This window comes from Magnolia sinica, chromosome 1, assembly GCF_029962835.1.
Source record: "Magnolia sinica isolate HGM2019 chromosome 1, MsV1, whole genome shotgun sequence".
Lineage (NCBI taxonomy): Eukaryota > Viridiplantae > Streptophyta > Magnoliopsida > Magnoliales > Magnoliaceae > Magnolia > Magnolia sinica.
The window spans coordinates 49,792,198-49,810,317 of record NC_080573.1 but is presented as its reverse complement, the minus strand read 5'-3'; the positions used below and the strand labels follow the sequence as shown (position 1 = coordinate 49,810,317).

Sequence of the window (18,120 nt, the reverse complement as noted above, 5' to 3'; positions counted from 1 at the left end):
CATGACAGGTTATTGTAAACAATATAGAAATGACAAAACATATACAATCCCAAAGGATTGACCATGCGCACAACAGAGCCATTGCGCAACGCGCATTAGCTCCCTGTTGTGTGCCTCTAGCACAATAGGGATTCCCCTTGCACTTCTCCTTCTTCTCCCCATGTTGGATACCTGAAGTATTTCAGGTGAAATCCCATAGGTCTTCAGAATAATCTTCCGAAGCTTGACATTGTGAATGAATCAAATGAGGCAGTGAAGGGGTATTTATAGGCGTTTCACACGTGTGACCTCGATTCATGTGAAATCTATCTCCATTGTATGGCCCCAGGCAAGGGCTTATTGTGCCGGGCAATGGCCCACGCAACAGAGCCATTGTGCGCGCAATGGGTCCATATCTTTATTATTAGAAATCTTCTTTCTTTCTTCATCCTTTTCTGCTTCAATTTCCTTTACTTCTTCCACTTATTTTCTTTAATTTTGTGCCCCAACAAGGCTATGTGGATGCGGATTATGCTGGAAATGTGGACAATAGAAGGTCAACTTTCAGTCATTGTCTTGTGTTAGCTGGTGGAGCGATCAGTTGGATATTGAAGCTTTAGTCTATGATTGCTCTTTCAACAACCAAAGCAGAATATATGGCAGTGGTGAAATTGTGTTTAAGGAAGTTGTTTGATTGAGAAGTATAATGAATGAGTTGAGGCTTTAGTAGGAAGTCGTGCCTATGCATTGTGACAACAAAATCACAATTGATTTGGCAAATAACATGGTAAATCACTCTTAGACTAAACATATTAATGTGTGTCAACACTTTATCAGGTAGATGCTAGAGGAAGGCAGTGTTACTCTTTAGAAGATTCACACAAGTGAAAATCTGGCTGACATGTTTACAAAAGTAGTTCCTGTAGAGAATTTTTGGTTTTGCTCGACTTCTCTGGGCTTGACAAAGGATGAATGAAAATGAAGTGTATACATGAAGCGATGATGGAATTATGAAGAAATTTTGGAGATTGTGATAGCAGCTTGGAACATATCGAAGATGTAAGATTAAAGCCACTGTAGAGATTGTTGATTGAGTGCCTTCAATTTGATGCATATACATGATTTTCGATCAATCGATAGCAACTTCAATCGTATCAAGAAAATCCCAAACTTTCTATTTTGGTCTCTGGACAATTTTGAACATCTTCGATTGATGAATCATCATGGCTCGATTAATCGAGATAATGCCAAAAAAAATGAGTTTGCTTTCTGGACACTTTTGAGCATGTTCGATAGAATCGAATATGTGGTGTCGATCGATCGAAGGTTATTGCTTAAAGTTGATCAATTGAAGGTTCGATCGATGGTGCAAGTAACTTTTGTATAATTAAGTAGACTGCTTTGTTTCTAATTCTGTAAATGGGTTATATATAAACCATGTTATTATGGGATTAGGGTGAATAGCTCACATTGTGCTAAAGTGAGAAGTAGGATTTTGAGAAGGGGAATTCGTCTGTAGAGACGAGGGTTTCAAATCTGTAAGTTGTCAATCTCTTATAACTTTCTGTTCATAGTAGATCTGTTGTTGCTTGGTTCTGTGATTTTTTCCCGCAATGGGTTTTTCACGTAAAATCATTGTACTCTATGCATACTCAAAATTTTCATTTGTCATTTGAGTGTTTGATTCATTCTAAGGTTGCTTTCGTGCCTAACATATGGTGGCTATCCATAACATGTTTTCCTAAAACCACTTGGGAAGATGTTAATTTACTAGCTTTGGCAAATGAACATCGCACATGTGAAAGATCCAAACCATCTATAGGAAGCATTTTAGCAAGAAATGGCCATTCTCAAGAAATTAGACCATTTGGAAAAATAGGTGGGCTATAGTAGTAGACCTAGAGTTAGGTACAAGGTCTAGACCCAGCCATTGGTATGAGATCTAATAGGTGCTGACATTACGTAATGTGTCCGTCACAAAAGATAACTTAGAAAAAGAAGTAACATGGCTATTACAATGTAGTCACATACCAACAAAACTAAAGACTATTATATAACCTAGCTACAAAACTAATAGGATAACTCTAGTTTGTAAGCAGAATGTCTGAACAACTTGAGTAAATTCTGAACAACTTAAGAAAAATGATATATTGGAAAAAGATGAAGAGAAAATTTCTTATTAGCAGCCAACCATGAAGTTTCACTCATGTCTAGATCCTCCTTATTTTCTTACATAAAATAGCAATACATCGAAAGATAATGAAGAAAAACATTTCTTATGAGTAGCCAACCCGGAAGCTTCACTCATGTCTATATACTCCTTCTTACATAACATAGCCAAACATAGCCACTATAACTAGTAGGATAACCCAGTTTGTAAGCAGCAAATGTCTAAACAACTTAAAAAAAATGATATGTTGGAATAAGATGAAGAGGAATTTTCTTATGAATAGCCAACCCTGGAGCTTCACTCATGTCGATATCCTTATTTGCATCCCCAGCAAACTCCCAATCAAACCAATATAAAAGATTGGCAAGAGCAAGCTCCATAGTATGGTTGACAAATGAAATTCCAGGGCAAATCCTCCTCCCTGCCCCGAAAGGAATTAATTGAAAATCATTTCCTTTGAAGTCAACTGGGTTGTTGACAAATCTCTCTGGGAGAAACTCATTAGCATTTTCCCATAATGTAGGGTCCCTCCCAATGGCAGATGCATTAACCAAGATAGTTGTTTTTGGAGGGATAACATAGCCTTTTAGCATCACCCTTGATGTGGATTCATGTGGAATTAATAGGGGTGCAGGAGGGTGAAGTCGCAAAGTCTCCTTAATTATGTATTTCAAGTAGTCCATCTGAAGAAGGTCCTTCTCTTCCACTTTCATTTTTCTCCCAATCACGCTTCTTATCTCTGCTTGAGCTTTCACCAGCGCTTTGGGACTCTTAATAAGCTCAGTCATGGCCCATTCTAAGGTGGTTGCTGTCGTTCCAGTCGCTCCAACGTACATGTCCTAAGGATTAAAAATTGGAAAAAAAAAAAAAAGAAGAAGGAAGCATATGAGTAATCGAGTCAATCAATCATCCAAAAACTCATTTCCTACCTTTACAATATATGTATTGTCAGTTATTGAACTAAATAGAAAGATTACAATATCTAACCCCTTGTTAGGAAATATACAGCAAAGCCTAAACAATCCAAATATGGTAGAGCCATCACTCCACCTTACACTTCTTATGATAAAGAAAATCCACACTTGCAACTTAAGTTTATACGGTTTGTACATGCAAGGTCAATGGTTGGTTTATCGAAGATATTGATCTAACAACCCTATCACCAATGGTCAATGGATCATTCCCCCCAATATCCAAGTCAAAAGATCTTGGTCGTTCAATCAATGGTCTTTTCTCTATTGATTGTGGCATGTAAATGCATTTCCTCCCATTAAAATCACGTACAACCATTTTACTCAGCTCGTAAAACACACATTCTCCATTGAATATGTAAAATCCACTCCATCCAATGGGTTCTCTCTTTGTCATTAGGCCCGTGGAAAAACAATCAACCACATCCCCAACTCAGGTCGATGATACCAAGGGAAATGATGGAATGAGTGCCAAAAGTTTGGTGAGCCACACCGAATGAACTTAGAGGTTTTGGGAGCAATGTTGTTCCCATTGGTGTGGCCCGTCTGATCATTTGATCAGGCTGATCTTTTGAATATGCAGTGAACATGTAGCAATGGTAGCGGCTCGTCGTATCCAATAAGCTTTGCCTACAACCTATTGATTTAGCCTGTCCTTTATTTTCGGTTTCTTTAATTATTTTTACAGAATTTGTAAATATGTAATTTACGTTTACATAGACCACCACTCGATGCACAATCGAGAAGTTCCCTGTTCTTGAGATGTTCTTGAGATGCGCATGCATCTACCCAGGTAACTGTCCCAAAAGCACATTTGAATAGTTGTTAGTGTAAGACGTGATCTCAGAGAGAGAGAGAGAGAGAGAGAGAGAGAGAGAGAGAGAGAGAGAGAGAGGACTACCAAGATAATGGCTTTGATGTTATCTTTGGAGATTTGGACGCCGGTCGTGGTTTCCTTTTGAACGTGGAGCAATATATCCACAAAGTCTTTGTGTTCGTCGTTTACATCTCCGGTCTTGTAAATGAGATGGTCCTCGATCACTTGATCAAAGAAACTATCCAAGCCTCGAAAATTCCTCTTTAATCTTGCATCCAAGCCAGTCACAACATCCAAATATCCAAACAATGGGAAAAGATCCCCCACACTGAATGCTCCTAGGAGGAGTGGCAGTTCCCTAGCCAGATCAGGAAACGTATTCTTTCCAGTATTATCTCCTTCTATGTATTTCTTCCCGAAAGCAACCCTTGATATAATGCTGCTTGATAGAGTGAGAAACATCTTGGTTATATTAACATCTGAGATCGAACATGAAGCCCTAATATCCTTGACAATATTCGCAATTTCCTCTTTCCTAATAAACGCAAATGACTGCACTCTCTTAACACTTAAAAGCTCGGTGACGCAGATTTTCCTCACTTGCCTCCAGTACTCACCGTAGGCTGCCATGGACACGTCAGTGCAATCATAGAGAAGTGTCTTTGCTGCATAGAAAGATGGCCGGCTTGAAAATACAAGATCGTTGGTTTTCAAGACCTCTTCAGCCATCTCAGCTGTTGAAACAACGAGAGTGGGGGTTCTGCCCACGTGGAGAAGCATTAGTGGGCCATATTTTTTAGATAAGGCTTGGAGAGAGAGGTGTGGTAGGGAACCCATCTGGTGGAGGTTTCCGATGAACGGAAGCTTGAATGGAGAAGGTGGGTAATTATATTTTTTGTATTGAGCTCTATTGAATCCAAAGAGGATTAGAAGAAAAATGGGGAAGAAGAGAAGAGATACCAAGATAGCCATTGAATGTTGTTGCCGGAAACTGATAACCATCTCTCCTTATATAGAGGGGAGAACCGGTATCGGAAAGGAATATGATTGGCGTGACCTGTGCCTAAAAATTTACTAACATCAGCAGCCAACCTTCCGAAAATAAAAAATAGATAAATAAAAGGACCATAGGTTGGTTTTATATATATATATATATAAAACCTACGCACTCACGTGGAAACCTATCTATTTGGAAAATTTTCTTAGAAAAGTCGGCAAATCTTATACAAGCATTCAGACCGGCGTCACAGAAAAGTCCGGCCTTACCAACCATTTTATGAGAGCGGATTACCTATTACCCTGGTAACAGCTTCGCTTGTGTTACCTTGACCGTGTGGGGCCCACTGTAGTGAATGTCTTTCGTATCCACGCCGCCAATCCGTTTTGTCAGCACATTTAAGGACGATATGCAAAAATTTAAGCAGATACAAATCTTGGGTGAACTACACAACCGGAAAAAGTGGTGAATGATCATTAAAAGTAATTTTCTAGTCAATAAAAGTTTTGGACCAAGATAATCATTGCATTTTCCCTTCGTCCACTTCTATTTGACCCTATCAATGGGCTGGATGGAAAATAAACATTATGGATCTGCTGACAGTGGGACTTCGGAAGTTTTTAATGGTGAGGATTTAATCATCACTTTGGAGGTTCAATACTCACGTTTTCCGCCGACTTGAGTCCTGGATACTTCTCATTTTTTGTTTCAAGTCCTCACTCACAGAATGGATGGACGGAGTAGATTTCTCACAAACGTCACCGTAAGCCCCGCAAAAGCCTTTTGCAGGAAATCTATTGGAGTTACAAACTAAAACTGGTATTTTCCAGCAACAGCCGGTGACCGTTAAACTCCTCATGCATAGCAGCTGCAGCTCTAAAGAAGCCGTTTTAGAAGATGAATGGCCAATGTAAGTTTCCAGGAATATTAAATAATGGAAGAGTCTAGTGACGGTATTGTAGTCATTTCACAGTAGGTGCAGAAGCCTATAAAAGGTATATTGTACATTCAATTTGAGTAACAAGTGAAAAACAAGTAGCAAAACAATTCAATACAAAAGGTGTTCATTTTTATCTTTGTGGTGTGTACATTTCTAAGGCTTTGTAAAGCCATCAAATTGGTATCAGAGCAAGACGATCCTGTGGGACCAGATATAGTTTGAAGAAGCAGATTATGTGATCAAGGTGTTGCCACTGCTACGTCAAGAAAAAGGCCTTGTTATTGATCCGTGGTGTGAAGAAGTGATGGCATCCTCGATCCAACTGCAAATTCCAAAGTTATCTAAGGATAACTATGAAAATTGGTGCATCCAGATGAAGGCTTTGTTCGGATCCTAAGATCTATGGGATATTTTCAATGATGGGTATGCAGAACCCACAACGGATCAAGAAGCCTCCTATTCTACTGAACAAAAGACAACTCTCAAAGATCAAAGGAAAAAGGACAAGAAGATTTTATTTTTTATATATCAAGGGTTGGATGACTCCACCTTTGAACGAATCGCCAAACCTACGACATGCAAGCAAGCATGGGAGAGTCTCAGCACCATATTCAAGGGTGTTGATCGTGTCAGGAGGGTTCGACTCCAAACCCTTAGAGCCGAGTTCGAAGCGGCACATATGAAGGAAGGTGAGTCCATTTCAGACTATTTTTCAAAATTGCTTGTTATAGTTAACAATTTAAAAAGAAATGACGAAAAGTTTGAAGATATTCGGGTAGTAGAAAAAATACTCCGATCTCTCACAACTAAATTCGAGCATGTGGTTGTGGCCGTTGAAGAATCGAAGGACTTGAAAATCTTATTCGTTGAAGAGTTGATGGGATCGTTGTAAGTGCATGAGCAACGAATGTAAAAAAATAGCGCATCGACATTGGAATATGCCTTAGAGTCTAAGCTGACTCTAAATGACCAAAGTAGTGGTCATACAATCGTGGAGGTCGCGACACCAACACTAATGCAAGAGGAAGGGCACGTGGATATCATCTGAACCATCCACAAAATCAACAGAAATTTATCAATTTTCGTGGAAGAGGGAATGGTAGAGGTCGATCCATACGCGGTTGCGGAAATATAAGAAATATTCAATGCTGGATTGTAACAAATTTGGTTATTATGCCTCGGATTGTTGGAGCAAGCCAGTGGATCACGATGAACGGTCCAACTATGTTGAAGCATCGAGTCATGATCAGGAAGACTCCACAATGCTCCTTGCATAAGAGAAAGGATGTGATCGACCAGATGTATGGTATCTGGACACAGGTGCGAGTAATCACATGTGCGGGAACAAAAGCCTATTTGAGGAACTCACAGAAGGAGTTCATGGTGATGTGACATTCGATGACTCGTCAAAGACACCGGTAAAAGGTAAAGGCAAAATCAAAATCTTTCAGAAGAATGGTATTCCAAACTACATCTCCAATGTGTACTATGTGCCCAACATGAAAAGTAATATACTGAGTCTCGGACAACTCCTCGAAAAAGGGTATGTCATACACATGGAGAATTCTTCTCTTTCCATAAGAGATATACATGGACATTTGATTACGAAAGTCCAGATGACGTAGAATCGTATGTTTCCGCTCCATATAAACAGAATGCTCGAGAAGTGTTTTTATGGGAAAGCAAAGAATGATTCTTGGACATAGCATCTTCGCTTTGGCCATCTAAATTTCAATGGCCTGAAACTTTTGTCGTCATCAAACATGGTGCATGGCTTGCCTATCATTAAAGCTCCAGAACAAGTGTGTGAGGCGTGCATACTTGGAAAACAACAAAGGAACTCATTTCCGAGTGGAGCATCCCGAAGAGCAAAGAACCATTACAGTTGGTTCACACTGACATCTGTGGACCATTGGAGCCAATCTCTCTTGGAGGTAATAAATACTTTATTACCTTCATTGACTATTTCAGTAGAAAATTGCTGGTGTATGTAATCAAAGAGAAATCTGCTGCTTTTACTATTTTTAAAAATTTTAAGGCTCTTATTGAAAAAGAAAGTGGTCTTAAAATAAAAACCCTTAGATCTGACAGAGGTGGAGAGTACACCTCAAATGTCTTTCGAAAGTATTGTAGGAATTAAGGAATCAAGCAACAACACACTGCAACCTATACGCCACCACAACAGAATGGAATTGCCGAATGGAAAAACCGTACCATTCTCGACATGACAAGGACCATGTTGAAGAAGAAAAGTCTACCAAAAAATTTCTAGGCAGAGGCAGTTGCATGTACTGCCTATCTGCTCAATAGATGTTTGACCAAGAGTGTCAGATTCAAGACACTGCAGGAAGCATGGAGTGGTTACAAATCGAGCGTGGTGCACTTAAGGATCTTTAGGTGTATTACCTACGCTCAAGTTCCAGAAGCAAGAAGAAAGAAGCTTGATGATCGTGGTGAGAAGTGCATCTTCATCAGCTATAATGAAGAGTCAAAGGCATACAAACTCTACAACCCACTAACCAATAAAGTGGTGGTGAGTAGAGATATAGTATTCTACGAGGAAGAAGCCTGAAAATGGAATGAGGAAGATTCGGCCAAAGAAAATCAAGTCGAGGTTGAAGAACATGAAGAAAAGAAGCATGAGAACCAAGAGCAGATACCTGTAACACCCTCTTCTGCCAACCTGTTTGCACGCAGAAGTCCAGTGATACATTCCATCTCCTTTGAAAGTATTCCATCAAATCAAAATTCAGCCAGCACGTCATCACCAGTTCTCCTTCACCCTTGGCTCCTATCAAAATGAGGAGCCTCAACGATATCTATTCCATAACTGAGGAAGTAAATTTGTTCTTCTTATATGCGGATGACGAGCCTCTTACATTTGAGGAGGCTGTAGAAGAAGAATGTTGGAGGATGGCTATGGAAAAGGAGATTTAGGCCATTGAGAAGAACCATAAATGGGATCTGACTTTACTTCCTCAAGGCCAAAGAACTATTAGCGTCAAATGGGTATACAAGATCAAGCGAAATACTAATTGTGAGATTGATCGCTATAAGACAAGGCTCGTAGCAAAGGGTTATAAATAGAAATACGGGGTGGATTATGAAGAAGTCTTCGCTCCTGTTGTTCGCCTTGACACTGTGAGAATGATTATCTCCCTTGCAGCTCATTAGAGTTGGATGATCTACCAATTGGATGTGAAATCTCCATTCCTGAATGGAATTTTGGAAGAAGAAGTCTATGTTGACCAACCTGAAGGTTTTGTTGTTCAAGGGGAGGAATACAAAGTGTATCGACTGAAGAAAGCCCTTTATGGGTTGAACCAGGCTCCTCGTGCCTGGAATGCACGCATCAACAACTATCTTCAAGAAAATGGCTTCTCCCAATGTCCATATGAGCATGCTGTCTACATCAAGAAAAATGCTCATAGCGACATCCTCATAGCATGCATATATGTTGATGATCCGCTGTTCAGCGGAAACAGCCAGACGATGTTTGAAGAATTCAAGCAGGCTATGTTCAATGAGTTTGAGATGACTGATGATGGATTGATGTCCTTTTTCTTGGGCATCGAAGTAAAACAACAAGTTGGTGGCATTTATATATCATAGAAGAAGTACGTAAAGGAACTTCTTGAAAAGTTTAAGATGACCGACTGTAATGCCGCAAATACGCCTGTAGCAATAGGCCTGAAGCTCACAAAAGATGGCGAAGGAAGAAATGTTGACTCAACTCTATTCAAGAGTTTGATTGGAAGTCTCAGATACCTCACAATCACTAGGCCAGATATTTTCCATAGTGTTGGGCTTCTAAGTAGGTACATGAAAGCACCAAAAGAGTCACACTGGCTTGTTGCAAAAAGAATCCTTAGGTATGTCAAAGGAACTATGGAATTTGGTCTCTTTTATCCATACGATGATGAGGTGATTCTATATGGATACTCTGATAGTGATTGGGGAGGTGACCAAGATGAAAAGAAAAGCACCACTGGCCATGTATTTTATCTTGGGTCAACTGCCTTCACGTGGAACTCAAAGAAGCAAAGCGTGGTCGCTCTGTCCACATGTGAAGCAGAGTATGTGGCAGCATCGTTCACAGTCTATGAAGCAATATGGTTGAAGAACCTGCTAAAGGATCAGAAACATCCACAGGAGGAATCCACTGTTATATATGTGGATAACAAGTCAGCTATCGAGCTTGCCAAAAATCTTGTACAGCATGGAAGGAGCAAGCACATTGATACGAGGTATCATTTCCTGAGAGATCAAGTGAAGCAGAAATCAGTGAAGCTAGAGTATTATCATACTACTGAACAAGTGGCGGATATCTTCACAAAAGCATTGCCGACTGATACATTCAAGAAACTTAAATCGATGCTTGGAATGAAGCTTGTTTTGGTTTGAAGAAGAGTATTGGAGTTGCAAACTAAAATTGACATTTTCCAGCAACAGTTGGTGACCATTGAACTCCCCATGCATAACAGTTGCAGCTTTATAGGAGCTGTTTTGGAAGATGAATGGCCAATGTAAGTTTCTAGGAATATTAAATAATGGAAGAGTCTAGTAAGGGTATTGTAGTCATTTCACAGTAGGTGCAGAAGCCTATAAAAGGCACATTGTACATCCGTTTGAATAGCAAGTGAAAAACAAGTAGCAAAACAATTCATTACAAAAGGTGTTCATTTCTATCTTTGTGGTGTGTATGGTTCTAAGGCTTTGTAAAGCCATCAAAATCTACATCCCTTGACGAAAAGGGTGGCAGATGAGGAGAGGCCCGGGATCAACCAGGTAGGTGGGACTCTTGACTGTGGGGCTCACAGTGATGTATGTGCCTTAAATTCACTATCCAACCATTTTGAAAGCTTATTTTAGGATATGATCCCAAAAACAAGGCTGACTCAAATTTTAGGTGGACCACATCACATGAACAATCTTTATTGAATACCCTTTATTAAAATCTTCATGGATTCCACTGGAATGTTTATTTGCCATCCAACATATTGATAAGTAATCATAAAAACTTAGATAAAGACACCGCACAAATATCATCTTCATCCAAAGCTTTTATAGTCCACAAAAAGTTTTTAATAGCTACTCACCACTTTTATTTTATTTTATTTTTATTTTTATTTTAAGGATATGATATTTTATTGAAACGGGAGGAGAATCTACAACATTTCGGTGGCCCTGGACAACAAAAAGACTCTCAAGGCGCCTATCATACCATATACAAAACGCTCCATCGAAAAGCCGACTAGGCATCAATATGAGACTCTCTAATAGTACCTAAACCTACCTTATCTAACATGAACAATCCCCTAATATAAATAGGAAGATCCTTCGCCTAACAACCTACTGACTTGATTGCCCACGCCAAATCTGGCAACCCTGTCTGCTGGCCCATTCCTTTCTCTAGGAATGAGGGAGATGACAAAATTACACTCCGAGATGACAAAATTACACTCCTTCTTAAGACCCTTGATCCTCGACAGCCAATACCTCCACTTCCAAGTCCGCATGGAGGAGTCCATAGCAAATTTGGAATCGAATTCTAGTATAACCCGATTGAGACCAAAAGAGACGCTGCAGACCATAGTGTTGTGAATAGCTCGTAGCTTTCAACCCTATTATTAGATCCTTCTCCATATCCAGAAGAGAAGGCAAAAATCAAACTGCAGGAAGAGTTCCTGCAAATGCTGCCCTCTTCAGCTCACCACTGTTTCCCATATTCTGGTTTATCCCCTGTTTGGAGCTGCTTCGTTGTTTGAATCACGCCCTAAAATTAACTTTCATACTGATGAACTCGTTCATGTAATCACATGCATCACAGTGGGCTCAATACTCAGTGTCCCACCCACCTTGGTGGATCCGGGGTCTCACCTAATCGAGGACGTACGCCGATTAGCTGCTGAACTTGAAAATAGCTAGTCTCAAGTGACGTCACCATGTTCTGTGGGCCCACCATGATATATGTGTTGCATCCACACCGTCTATCCATTTGGAGAGATCAGTTTAGTGAATGAGCCAAAGAATGAGGCAGATCCAAATCTCAAGTGAATCCCACCATAGAAAACAGTGGGGATTGAACGCATATCATTAAAAACTTTTTTAGGCCATAGAAGTTTTGGATCTAAGATGATATATTTTTTTCTGTTATTCTATGTCTTTGTTAACTTATAAACAGGTTGGATCTCAAATAAATATCATGATGGGCCCTTTAAGGTTTCAACAGTGGGCGTTATTGTTCCCACTGATTTCTATGGTGGGATCCATTTGAGCTTTGGATCTGCAACATTCTTTGGTACATGACTTAAAATGATCTCTCCAAGTGGATGGATGGTGCGGATACAACACCATACATCATGGTGGGCCCAAAGAACGTAGTAACGTCATTTCAGCAGCCAGACTCGCTACCGTTGGGTTCAGTAGCTAATCCGCGTGCCCTAATCGAGTGCGTCTGTGTCGAAGGCGCGGGAATTCTCGTGCCGTAGATTCTCATTGGTCCACGTCATTTCCGATGACACGACCTCACAAAACACGCCAATCCATTCTCCCTCACGAGTAGATAGCCAACCAGGTAACACAGTAACGCATGAAACTTTTCCAAGTCTCGCTATGATTTATGTATTAGATACACACTGTACATCAACTTTTCCGGATTAATATAAAACATGTTATAAAACAAGTTACATCCAAGGCTCAAATAGACTACCCAACTGAGAGCAGTGAGAATTGAATCAACTGCCGTTGAAATCTTTCTAGTGCCAACCGTGAGGTTAATTTACCGTCTAACCTTTTCATAAGTTCACATGTACCTGATGAAGCGAAAACACATATATCACTTTCTACCTTTTCATGTGATGGGTCCACTTGAGCTTTGGATCTGCCTTGGTCATGTACTCGTATCTTACAATGGTGTGATTAAATGAAGTGTGGATTAATGTGTTTGGTATTGTTTTCGGCATTAGGTGTGCATGTGTGTCAGAATTAAAATTGCAGCTTCAATTTAATCTGAACAATAATGACTTTAAGTGCTAAGATAAGCAGACACGTAATGTATGATTGAGATCTGTTGAGATCAGTCGTCTATTGAGCTACTCGCTTAACGTGTAAAATCGGATCAGGCGATATTCAGAGAGCGGGGTTCGTCTTCTAATGATATGTTACTCCTTTGCCTTCCATATAAAAGGACTTTTCAATACAGATAATTGGAAATGAGAAAGGGATTCCTATAGCCAGTCGTGAAAAGCAACTGCAGAACACCTTTTTGATTGACAAACTGAATCCAGCGTATGAGTGTAGGCTCAAATTATAACTAAATATTACCAGTTATGGATCACACTATAGAATGTAAACAACAGACTATAAAGTAAAAGATTTATACTAAGGAATGTAATTTGCTTCACGGGAAAAGTATTTACACTATGGAATGTAATTTGACTGGTAAATTGAAAGGATAATTTGAAAGATAGATTTGGCTTATTTGGCTTGGTATGAGACGCCTTCTTCTTGATCATTATTATTATTATTTATAATCTTGATTTACCCATCTAGATCATTCCTACGTTTCGACGGTTATCATAACTGTTCAGCACTACTTGAACTCCCCTACTTCTCTTCTCACCTCATGTCCAGTAACCGTTTGTGCATGATTGCTTCTTCATCAGTCGCTAAAGCAATACATGATACTATCTGATACATTCTAGTTACGGTTATCGAGAAATCTTCTTCGTACATTTCTTTAGATCTTCAAATGCACTACGTAGATCCATACAAATGTAGAGGGTCAAATATTGCATATTAGACCCCAGTTATTACTTGGTTTTACGAACATGATAATGCTTAAACATTCTATTTAAATCATGTTTTTGTTGCAAGGTAAATTTAAGAGCTTAGACTGAAAAAGAATGCTAAAAGCATAGATTTGATGCTTAAGAATCACCAAGGCAAGGGACGGATCTTAGGGGACTGAGATCAAAGAATTCACACACCAAAGATCTGAGAAAATCAAGTAACTGAAGACGAAAAAGCCTGAAAATCATCCTGAATGCAAGATCAAAGAGTTCCCACCATCCAATTGGCTCGAAACTTTATATTTGGCTTGAAGACCATAAAGTAACCGTATACGTAAAATTTCAGCCATTGGATCCTTATAAAAGTGGCCCAATGGATAGATCATCCACTAAATCACTGATTTGGGGCCTACTTGATATCTGGATATGCTTCAATTTTGGTTTCAACCCCTTAAACTGGATGGAAGGACGGATGAACGGAACAGATTTCTCATGAACATTACAGTGAACCCCACCTTAGGGTGCGTGCACATATAGTGCACGTAATCACGCAGTGCAACAGACTGGAAGACTGGTCAAAGGTCGGTTGACTCGACCCCATCTTCGCTTACGCACAACGTCTGCACATTCGGACGCTGTGATGTGTAGTGGGCCACCACCATCGTCCTGATGGACGATCTGAACCATCCATTTGATCCAGGTGGGGATGACAACCATTGCTATGAAGTCCAAATGCTCCCATGCACATTTACACAAGCATATCACCATCAAACACAGGATGAACGACGGGAACAAAGATAAAGTGGGCCACACCAAAACTCGACCAAAGCCACCCATTTCCGACCAAAATCGCACTAGGAATCCAATGGATGGGGTGGATTTCTTTGAAAACATCACTGTGGGGCCCACCGAGCATCTCAGGACAAGAACTTTCTAATTACACACGTCTGGACGCGACTTCCTTTGTGGGCTGTTGTGTGATCGTGGAGACGGATGGACCGTCGATCTGAACTGTTCACAAGCTCCAGAGGGTGGTCACGACCTAGCTATGAAGCTAAATCACCAGATGGGATGGCCATCCATCCCAAAAATGGGATCAAACGCAGCTAAGTTTGCCTTTTTTGCTGGCTACGTAAGTTTTTTGCATGCACGCCACTGACTTCCAGCCACCGTCCTTCATGCTCTCTAAAAGGAAAGAGAGAAAAACGTGAGAGGGCATCATCTTGGGACGTGGAGACATGGTGGAAGAGAGAGAGAGAGCGCGTGGACGTGTAGCCGGCCATCTCCTTCTTCCTTCCTTTGTGGTTTTTCTTTCCTTTGATGCTTTTTAAGATCTTTAGTTTGATCTTGTCTATGACCAGCTAAACCTCTTAGGTAGGGCTAAGAGGTGAAGCTTGTAGTGAGATTGGGATGTTTGCTTTGTTTTGATTCATGCATTATTGAACTCTCTTGGATTCTAGTTTGATTATGAAAGAATATTTTTAGTTTTTAATGGTTTATTGTGACTCAAATTACAATAGATCTGTGATAGCTCGAGATATCTTCTTTTCCTGAATTGAGATTGTGAAATTAGGAGATACTGTTGTTCACCATCGTCCCTTGGGCATGGTAAGGTGATAGAATCCTTCCTAACTTTCACAATTCTCTTATGATTGGTTGTGGGTTTGGTAAATTGCTGTTGTTTGCCTTATCTCCTGGGCATGGTTAGGTGACAGAATCACTTCCAAATCTTCACCACTTGCATTCATTGATGATTAGATCTATGAGAAGATCAGAGATCTGACAAATCTCTTCTTTCTAATTGGATAGGATATGACTCTGATTCCAGTTATGTCCTTGAATCAATACAAGGTAGCTTCCTAATTGCTACAAGTGGATCCTTGGCACCCTAGTTACCACCTTTAAATTTATTAGTTTTTAATTAATCTATTCACAATTACTCTCTTAATTTTTCTAGTTTAGATTACATCTTCTTCTAGTTCTAGTATTAGTTACTTTCAGATTACGTACAAGGTTCAGTCCCTATGGATTCGACCTCGGTTTTACCGATATTATTACTAAATCGCAACCCTACACTTGGGGTTTTGAACAGGTTTTTAGCGCCGTTGCCAGGGACTGATGGTTGCATTTTTCTAAGATTAGCTAGTTTTGGAATTAGGTTAAGATTATGATTTTTCTATTTTCTATTTTTAGGATTAGGGTTTTTTGAATTATTTTTAGAAACTAACTTAGCTTTCTATTTATAGGGTTAGAAACTTTCCTAATTATTTTTAGAAACTAACTTTTTCTCTTTTTAGAAACTTTCTATTTTTTGTTTTTAGAACTTTCCTTTTTTATTTGTAGAAACTAGGTTATTTCTCCTTTTTAGAAACTAACTCATCTTTCTATTTTCTATTTTTAGAACTTTCTAATTTTAGAATTTTGTTTTTAGGATTTTTCTTGTATCTTTTTTTTTTTATTTTTTTTAAAAAATAATAATTTAGAAACTAACATTGTTTTTCTATTTTGTAGGATCCTAACGTAGAGCTCTCCAATTTGGTAACTTCCGTCTAACTTCTCCTCTACTTACTTTCCATATTGCTATAGGATTTTTCTTTTATTTTAGGAGTAGATTCCGAATGGAAGAGTGGGTACGTCAGTGTGCTAAGCTGGATAGGAGATATTAGGGAGGAATGTATAATGATTATGATAGAAATCAACCTATGTCTCAAAATTTTTCTAAAACCATCATTGAGAATCGACCGAAATATAATACTCCACCGGTTAAGAAGTCCTTACATGATCATATGCGGGAGAATAATTACACTCCACGAATTAAGGAAACAATATATGAATGTTGGGGTTGTCAGACTTATGGGAGTGAGAATTATAATCAATCATTAAACAAGAAGAAGATGGTGAGACATTATATTATGAGTGATAATATGTATCAACAACCATCATATTCTCCCACCGATGATCGGTATGACTATGATCAGTGGACACATTAAAATTGGAAAGATGAATCAACAATATGTTATAATGATTACTCTCTTGGATCTCCTACCTTTGAGATCCAACCTAAAATGATCTAAGAGAATTCATATCAGAGTCACATAAACTATCTTGCAGAAATTAGAAAAACGTTGGAAGCACTTAATTTGCGCATTGATAAGATAGTGGAGGCTAGTTCACCCTAGCCTCAACCCAATCCAGAAATACAATGTGAGGAAAGTGATCCTAACTTGCTTTTGGAGAACTTTAGAATTTGGAATGAAAAGTTGGATTGTGTTAATGATCATATGGTTCAATTTTCCAATGAGTCGATCTCGATTACTATCCAAAGGAATGATCGAAATGTGGGTATCTTTTAAATATAATGATGATGACACACTTCACTCACATGACACACTTGGTCTCAATGATGAGGGAGAGGTTAGTTTAATTGAACTTCAACCCAATTTAGAAACAGAATGTGAGGAAAGCGATCCTATCCCACATGTGTACTGCACTGAAATGGAAGATGATGAGTATTGGGATGACAATCATGAATTTGTAGCCCGAATTCTCCTAGAATCAATCTCAAGTTTGGTCCAAGTCATTGACCAAGAAGTATACAAAGTGATCGGTCATAAGGATCTACTCCACTTATCTAACATGTCTGATTTAAATATGGAGGATGAGTCCCTTTCAATCGATCCTTCTAACTCTTGTGAGACATGTTTGGACCACTCCCTTGAATGGAATGATGATATGATTCGGGAGGTGGACGAGTTGCTCGATATGACTCTGGAAGTTGAAACCACTCAGTTAAGGCTACCATCTGAGTTGTATACTTTTGGCAAAACAATGCCTTTACTAATTAGTACCAATGAACAGAGTCTTCACATCAATTCTTTACTTGATGATTTTCAATTTATTTGTGTAGGGCAAGAGCAAGAGAGCATGCGTCCATCCACTTCTAGAGACGATGGAATCCTTGGGCAGATCATCACAAACTTCAATGTGAAAAATGACTCACTCTTAGCTCAATTTTTTAACTCTTTGGATGATTACTTGGCACACTGCATAGATTCAAACGATCCTATGATAAAAGAAATAGTGGATGCCTCGCAAGACAATACCTCGGTAGTTGTCACTGACCGAGAGAACCCTTATTCTTAAGCTCCTCCTTCCCCAGATCTTAAATGTCTACCATTAAAGGAGGAGGAGCTGAAAATTGAGCCGAAGTCTAAAACTTTGGAATATGTAGAGACTACATCATCTTCTGAGAATTGTCCTGAATTTTATCTGCTTATAGTCTTCGATTCACCATGGGTTACTAACTCTTATACTTTCTCTGTCACAGGTGAATCATATATACTTTGGATACCTCGAGCGATTCAACGACAATTTAATGCTAAAGTCTATAAATTTCTCTGAAAATTCATGCTCTAGGGCATCCAAGCCTATTGTAAAAGGGACATTTGGATGA

General features: G+C 39.3%; 1 protein-coding gene across 2 annotated transcripts; it reads right to left on the bottom strand.

Annotated features, from left to right (window-relative positions):
- Positions 1 to 2,011: 2,011 nt before the first annotated feature.
- Positions 2,012 to 4,954, bottom strand: LOC131248654 (cytochrome P450 71A1-like). 2 transcript variants are annotated; one of them, XR_009172329.1, is made up of 3 exons: positions 4,022 to 4,954; positions 2,313 to 2,988; positions 2,012 to 2,207 (listed from the first exon to the last, which is right to left on the bottom strand). XR_009172329.1 is itself a non-coding variant. In XM_058249039.1 (2 exons), the coding sequence occupies exons 1-2, from the start codon at positions 4,937 to 4,939 to the stop codon at positions 2,380 to 2,382; spliced, it is 1,527 nt and encodes a 508-aa protein (XP_058105022.1). In that variant the 5' UTR covers positions 4,940 to 4,954; the 3' UTR covers positions 2,012 to 2,379. The 2 variants fall into 2 exon arrangements, 1 of the variants encoding a protein (XP_058105022.1); XM_058249039.1 differs by having other exon boundaries at positions 2,012 to 2,988.
- Positions 4,955 to 18,120: the final 13,166 nt, after the last annotated feature.

Bases quoted from the DNA above. Each gene is read 5' to 3' on its own strand.
- LOC131248654 (XM_058249039.1), bottom strand. From the start codon at position 4,939: ATGGTTATCAGTTTCCGGCAACAACATTCAATGGCTATCTTGGTATCT. The intron at 2,989-4,021 runs GTAGTCCTCTCT...TTTAATCCTTAG, and splicing joins ACATCAAAGCCATTATCTTG to GACATGTACGTTGGAGCGAC.